Source organism: Chroicocephalus ridibundus, chromosome 2 (assembly GCF_963924245.1).
Source record: "Chroicocephalus ridibundus chromosome 2, bChrRid1.1, whole genome shotgun sequence".
Taxonomy (NCBI): Eukaryota; Metazoa; Chordata; class Aves; order Charadriiformes; family Laridae; genus Chroicocephalus; species Chroicocephalus ridibundus.
Genome location: NC_086285.1, coordinates 167789525 through 167797450, shown reverse-complemented (window position 1 = coordinate 167797450; position 7926 = coordinate 167789525). Strand labels below are relative to the sequence as shown.

Sequence of the window (7926 nt, the reverse complement as noted above, 5' to 3'; positions counted from 1 at the left end):
ATGACTGTAACCCATCACAGGGGTTGGGCACAGGATCATCTGCTCAGGATCTTGCAGGCAGGTGATCAAGATTACTCCTTGGGGGGTAATTTGGGGAAAACAAAGAGCAACTGGATGTCCTTAATTCTGTTTCCAAGCCATTTCTGACCTTACAAATCTTGACTCTGAGCTCCCCTTGGCCATTTCTTCTCTAAAGACAAAGGGTCTTGGTCTGCTGAGATGCCTTCTTGACCAGGACTTGTTTTATTTCTCAGTCATTTTCACTGCCATTCGTAGTTTAACTCTTGCAGCTGTTTCCATGCACTTTGTGCCTCTGCTGCATCCTGAGTCATTTGGCAAGAGGTGATGAAGTGGTTGTGGGTGCAGAAGGAGGGAGCCCAGAAGGACTGGAAAGGTCATGAGGGACTGGAAAAACCTGACAGAGTCCAAAGGTAGCAACAGGTAGCTACCTAACAGGTAGCAACAGTCTACAGGTAGCAACAAACATCGTTGCTTGGAAACCCTGGATACTTCTGGAGGACAGAGAAGCAGAGCAAAACAAAAACATTAAACCCCATCCCTGCCTGGACCACAGGAGCCCCTGAGTGACAGTCTCCAGGCACAAACAGTGTCATTGCAGGAACGATACATGCTGGTTTTCTGCTTAAAGCACTTTCCTTAGTACAAGTGAGATGAGTATGAATGACTGCAGACAATCCAGTGAACAACCTTCTTTTTTTGCCTCCTCTCCCAATTCCCACAGATATGAAGCTGTTAAGATTTGAGAAACGCACAACAATTTATTGTAGTTTAGACATTTCTTCTATCACCCAATGACCCCTCCAACCCAGGAAGAGAAATCAGAGGAAAACATAGAAACACGAGGGCTGACATATAAATAGAGTTAATAGGATAAAACTAAATAATTAACATTAATAATAATGAAGAACTCAGCCCATTCTATCAGTACGAATCTGTGCACTCCCAGCAGTGGACAGCAAATGCCGGACACCATGGTTTCAGGAGGAAGAGAAGGGCTCAGGGGTCCGGCAACGCGGCAAGAAGTTGTCTGGATTGCAGTCATCAAGGGTGAGAGAGAACTTTGCTACAAACTTTCTAATTTATATTGAATGTGACATTCATGGTATGAAATAATCCTGTTGGCAGCTTGGGTCAAGTGCCTGGGTCTCACTCTTCCTTATCCCTGCACCTGGTGAACTCAAAAACACTGAGACCTTGAAACCCACATACCATAGCTGGCTATAAAGTAAATATTTTCACCAATTCAGACACTAGAATCTTCTAAAAGTGCAGTTTTCCCAAGCATTAGAAGATAAATTAGTCCTGTGTTGCTCAAACCACGAGAGAAGCTCTCATCTCTCATATCATGGCAGAGAGAAAGGATGGAGGATGCCAGGTGACGCCTACTATGTTGCAAGCTATGAGCCACCCCAGACTGGTGCAGCTGCCTTTGCTTTGCTCCAGGTTTCATGGTTCAGCCCAACGGAGTAAGAAGGGACTCCCATGTTTGAATCAGATAAATTTTCCCCTAAATTAGCAATGCAGACACGGTCAGCAGGAGTAGGCCTTGGAAAAAAAGATTGGATCTGAATGAGATGTTAAAAAAAATTGCTACCTGGAGACTCATAATAGGTTCCTACGCACAAACACACCCATCACTGATCACATCTCATCTTATGTGCTGTCACTCCCCAAACCTCAAATTACTGTAATCAAAGGAAGTCAAATGCAGTCCCAGCATAAAACCAGTCCCAGTATAAAACCTTACCATGGTGCACCATCCTACATTGTTCAGGCTCTGAGGGCACAACGACCATGAAGGCTTTTCTGATTGCCCTGCTGGCGGCAGTCCTGTGTGCCGAGCAAGGTAAGGAGCTTTGGAGGCTGGGAGCGCCAGATGGAGACGATGAAAATACCAGAAATGAAATTAGGAATAACGCAGGGAAAAGAAGGTTTGACAGTTTTTATTGGAATTGGTGAGGTCTTGGTAGTGCAGTTTCTCTTTGGCGTCAGCTGCACCAAGCAATATTTAGTGTGGTTGAGTCTTAGCTTCTGGGTGAGTTCTGCTGAGGTACCCGTAACCCAAAGAAGACAAGCTCACTACTCTGGTTTCTCACACCCTCAAGTACCAAGCTCCGACCACTCACATCTGAAGATAGACATGTGAACTGAGAAATGCTAATAGGAATGAAGCTGGGCTCACAGTTTTGCCTTTGGTTTTATTTTTGTTCCTGAATGAAACTTGAGGAGCTCTTGATAAAGGTAATACAGCTGCTATTGACACCACGTCTTCTGCCAGTGTTTCACTTTATTTCCCACAAAGACATTACAATTAAGAAAGTAGGTTGTTGGCAGATATTTGAAAGCCTAACAGCTCTTTGCTCTTAGGTTTGAAGAGGTTTTTAAGTGTCTAGGAGTGAGTGTATTTGTAATGGGATCCACAATGCTCTGTGCTGGTCCTCATTCAAAAGGAGGTGCAGATAAAACTAGATAATTGTGTAGAAATATCCAGTTGAGAAACATCGTCTCTGTGAGTGTATTTGCAGGAGTACTACAAGCCTTTTTGCACCGTTAAGACTATTTCTGGCTGCATTTGCAAAACTAGAGCTAATGGAGGGTGGAGGTCAGACGCAGGCAAGGTTTTATAACAGCTATAATGATTTAAGCTGTTATTGTTTCCTGACTGGGAGGGTTTTTCCTTGCATCAGTCAGTTGAGTGCATTTCGGTTGCTTTCACATACATACTGGGGTCTCCATCTGCAGCAGGAAGTGGTTTGAACAACTTTGTGAGATTTGGCAGAAAAGCAGATCAGAGAGTGCTACAGGGACTAGAAAAATGCAATAACACTTGCTAGGCAGCGTGTCTGGGCTTGTTTTGGCATGGTCTGCAAATGGACAGTAGCCCACAACTCCGGTTGGGGGACCTCCAGAGAAGAGGCGAGAGGCTTAACTTATCCAAGTGACGGAGAAACAGCGAGTGCAGAATAGTCAGTTAAAAAGAAGTTAAAACTAGGATGCAACAAGGATGATTTTATCTGCTGTTATGGCGAACATCTCCGCTCACAACACCTAGCACTAGAAAAGAACATCTGGGTAGGTTTCAGAGCACGACAGTCAGTCATATGCTGACTTGAGCTGTACCTAAGGCACCTCAGCTCCCCACATCACAGAACGGGGGCCTTTTCTTCTCCTACTTGGGGTAGTTAGGGCCTAAAATGGCTTTTAATTCTCTTTTAAAACTGCTTCTGGAATTGTCTAACCATGTGTCGTGGGCAGGTTCAACTTCAGAGATGAATTTGAATCCACAGCAGCTGGGCTTTGGAGAATTCCTGGGAGGAGTTTCCTTGTTAAAAACAGGTTCAAATTAAATTGAAAGGGGCTCTTCTGTGCAGAAATAAGAGCCTTCCTGGGTTGAGAAAACCGGGGAAATTTCAGCCTAATGAAGGACCCTCCCCAGTTTGCAATTTGGTCGCCTTCAACCAAGGGCTCTCCACCACTGGTTACAATGGAGCAGGCTGTCCTGAGAGCAGCTGAGCTGTCTCTGTCACTGCTGCTCAGAAATGAGGAGCATTCCAGGGGACTCTGAACAGGAGGGAAACAGTTTTCACTAGTTGTGAATCCACCTCTAGGGAACGAGATCGCACGTGTCTCTGTTTCCAGCATGGCCAGCTGGCCAGCCTGGAAATTTGACTCAATTTGCTTCAATTTTGTTCAGAAATACATATCCTACCTACTTCTGGTTTTGTAATAGCCATGCTAATAATATCACTGAGAACATGTTGTTCCAGGCACTGGTAGAAATAATCTCTCTATTGTCCAGAGCAACCTCTCCCAGGGAACTCCCTTTAATGTGGCTCTGTGCTCAGTAATTTAGCTCACAGGGATGTCATAGGCTTTAATTAATTCATGTCTGTACAGTGTTTTGCAGATGTAGTCTGAAAATACTAACAACTGAGCTCTCACCTGAGAACAGTGACAGTTCCCCCTCTTCTTGCCAGAGCTATACTGGACCCATCTGGGCAGGTTGTGAACTCTGCTTTTGCAGGTTGGCTGTCAACCAGACCAATGCGAACCCAGGGGGAGAAAAAAAGGTCACCTGAGGGTGCTGGTCAGGCTGAAAAAAAAAGTGGTTTTAGGTTTAATCACCGAAAATCTGAAGTAAAGAAAGAAAACTTGCTTTGTTCTGTTTGTTTGCTTCTTCACTTCATTACTCAAAACTAACTTCTTATTTCACTTGTCATGAAAACTTGTTCGTTAACATACTTTTCACCTTGTATTAAAACTTGCTTTGTTCTGTTTGTTTGCTTCTTCAGCTTCAATACTCAAAACTAACTTCTTATTTCACTTGTCATGAAAACTTGTTCGTTAACATACTTTTCACCTTGTATTTTCCAAGAAGGGACATGGCTTTTGACACTTTCTTCCCAGGAGATTAATGCTGGAAACCACTAATATGTGGCATATGCACTCTTTCCAGCTTCCTCGCTGTTTTGTTACACATGCGACAATGAGCACTCCAACTGGAACTGTCTTAAAACCTACAAGTGTGAAGACCATGAGAAATACTGTACAACCACATACAGCACTGCTGGGTTAGGTGAGTACCAGCAACACCTCAAGGTGTTTGTTTTTATTTTTTCTTCCAGAAAAATTGATGGACAATAGTTTTTATTTAGGGCAGTAGTAGGTCTTGTTGGAAAGAAGTGATCACAGAGGATCAATTTACGGATCATAACGCATAACCTTAGTGAATCCCTCAGTGGTGGTCTGTGATCCACCACCTGTGGTATGGTCCTCACCACCTTGTGGCAGGGCTGGTTGTAGCACACAGATTTTAATGAGCAGACCCCGTTGCTCGATCTGAGAGCTCACACCCATGCTTTGTGACGGAGGATGGAAAGGGGTTGGATGTAAGTAATGCGGTTTTAGAAACAGAAAATGCAGTGACAGTGACGGCAGTGATGGCAGTGATTTGCAGCCTGGAGAAAAGGAGGCTGAGGGAAGACCTTATTGCTCTCTACAACTCACTGAAAGGAGGTTGTAGAGAGGTGGGGGTTGGTCTCTTCTCCCGAGTAACAGGCGATAGGACAAAAGGAAATGACCTCAAGTTGCGCCAGGGAAGGTTTAGACAGGATATTAGGAAAAAATTTTACATCGAAAAGGTTATTAAGCATTGGAACAGGCTGCCCAGGGAAGTGGTGGAGTGACCATCCCTGGAGGCATCTAAAGGATGGGTAGACATAGTGCTTAGAGATACGGTTTAGTGATGGTTTTTGTCAGTGCTAGGTTGATGGTTGGGCTCGATGATCTGAAAGGTCCCTTCCAACATAGGTGATTCTATGATTCTATGATTTTTTGCTGTCCTACAGGAAGCACGGTGTGGATTTCTATCAAGGACTTTCTAGTGTCATGCATTTGGTGCGGGTTGTGTGGATATTCACCCCGCATTCATCAGATCTGCTGATAGCTGTTATTGCTGCATTGCAAATTAAGCATAGCGTATTATACCTCCTCCTATCATCCTCTGGTCAGCTCTTGCAGAAGAATTTTAAATCATAGCTCTCCTTTCTAATCTATTCTCCATCCAGGCAAGGACATGGGATACCGCATCACCAAGAAATGTTCTGTAGACTGTCCTGAGACGAACGTGAACTTCGGTGTGGCAGCTTATTCCACCAAATGCTGTAAAACCTCCCTGTGCAATTTCAGTGGTGCCAACAGCATAAAAATCAGCTATGCCGTGATGCTCCTGGGAATTGTGGCCAGTATGATCTGTGTCATCAGGGCAGGATTGTGATGAGGGGTGGGAGAAGATGTGACAACCCAAGAACCTACAAGGTATTCCCCAGCTGAGAAGCGAACATCCTCTGTCAAGTGTCCCCAACAGGGTCTATGCTACCCTGTTTTTTCCAAGACATTGCTTCTGATCCCATCCACAAAATGGCATGGCAGTGTAGCTACTATTTTTTCCCCTGTATCATTCATTGTTTTGTACTAATTTTCCCTGGGAAAGCTCTTTTGATAGCATATGTATGACAATTGTCAAACAAAATAAAGATTTATGTTATTCTAGAGTGTGTTTGCTATATTCACACTAAGATCAGGCTGAGAAAACAGCTCTGCCAGAAAGGGCTGTAGTCTGAATCTCTACTTCATATTGAATTCCACTTTTTAACACCTGGGAGTCTTTTCCTGGCTGCCTTTCTCAATTGACTCACTTGCATCCAGCAACTCAAGACAGACACTCCATAAAGCCACATGTTCTGCCTGATCACTCAGCACTAACGAATGAAGGTGTCAACCTGGAAAGGTCAAAGATGTTTGTGTTGTTCCCATTGTAACCAGTAGCGAGAATTGTTTTGTAAATGCTAACACGCAGGACTGGAGGTTTGCCAGGTATTGGTTGTGCTCCTGGTTGGGCTGCAAAGTTCTCATGTGATCTCTGTAGAATGGATGGTTTCAGCTTTTAAAATCGGTAAAGACCCCACACCAAGATGCTGAAGATGTCCAAGATGAGGACGGTGCTGCTGGAATCTGTCCTCATGGAAAGGTGATCTCCATGCCTGCTTGGAGAAGATGCTGCTGAGTGATGGCTCATGATTTCCCTGCAGCGAAATGGGCAGAAAGAGCCTGGCAGAGGGAATGGGTGTCTGATCTGGTGGGGAGGTCTCTGCTGCTTCCCTTTCCTCTGTCACTGTTGCATTTCTAGGCTTGGGGATGGAGGAGATGGGGTGGAGATCCCCTACATCTCTTGGAGGAGCAGAGGTATGGCTAAGATGGGCAAAATACATTTATTCTTGGAGCTGGAGGGTGCATAATTCCCAGCTGAGCAGTTTGTAAGTGCAGTGCTGGTTTTCAAGAGGGCTTCTATAGAAGTGGCACCTGGAAAAAAGCCCTCATGTTTGCAGCCCAGATGGATCTGAGGAGGGTACTGAGCTCCTCCAGCACTCAAGACAGGCTGCAAAGTGAACGTGTTTCTGTGCAACGGGGAAAAAACGCAGCTCTGGCTGTAGGCTGTGAAGATGGGATTAGGTTTTGTCATCCTATAAAGATTTTATTTCTGGGCAAGGAGGGTGTTCTGGTATTCATTTAAACACAAGTCGGGCTAACTGAAGAATGGTAAGTATTGTAGCATTTCTGTGCTGCGGAACCAACAGAAACTTGGGGTTTTGCACTTCTTTTCAACCACTTTTCCCATCCCTTTTCCTATACGTTAATCATCATAATTTCTGAAATGCTTCTCAAAGCTTTTGGCCAACTTGAAAATACACATTTAGTAAAAACATCTGGATTTCACAGTTACTTTTAAATTTCAGCTTTTGTTTCATGAAAGCTACATGTTTTCACCAAAATAAAGAAATTGTTTGCCTTTCTCACATGACAATTTCAACCAGGTCTAGAACAAGATGAGGAAAACACTCTCCTTCCATCTCCACTCAGCAACTGTGTCGAGGGAAATAAGTCCTTCCACCCCATCCTCCACCCACAGTTAAATCCCCTGATACTCTTTCCAAAATATTCTTGAAGTTCATAGCTTCCAAATACTTGTAAACTTTGCCTTGGTCCCTCTGGTGTCCTAATCATCTGTGTTCTTTCTGCCCCCATGGGTTCTTTTCAATCTCTCTCATCTGGCACTGCTGCAGGATGAAGATAACATTAATATTAGGGGGACATATGGGACCAGTTGGTAAAGTGCAGGATCATCTAATGGAAAATCTTGACTGTCAGAAATCCTGCAATAACTCCTTTAAGAAGTACAGCCTTGCCATCTCAAAATCTCAGCAGCTTGCAGGAGACAAGAGATATTTTAGTTTTTGCTTGGATAAGACTACAAGGCGGGGGGGGGGAAAAAGTGCCTGGCTGAGATGCTATTTCTGTACCTGTTAATGGATGCTGTTGGCTGAAATAAATCTGAATGTGGGCTGC

The 7926-nt window shown here is 44.2% G+C and overlaps 1 protein-coding gene across 1 annotated transcript; it reads left to right on the top strand.

Annotated features, from left to right (window-relative positions):
* The first annotated feature begins 1815 nt into the window (after positions 1-1815).
* LOC134510834 (lymphocyte antigen 6E-like) lies at positions 1816-5797 on the top strand. Its single transcript, XM_063324060.1, has 3 exons — positions 1816-1867; positions 4478-4597; positions 5589-5797. The coding sequence occupies exons 1-3, from the start codon at positions 1816-1818 to the stop codon at positions 5795-5797; spliced, it is 381 nt and encodes a 126-aa protein (XP_063180130.1).
* Positions 5798-7926: the final 2129 nt, after the last annotated feature.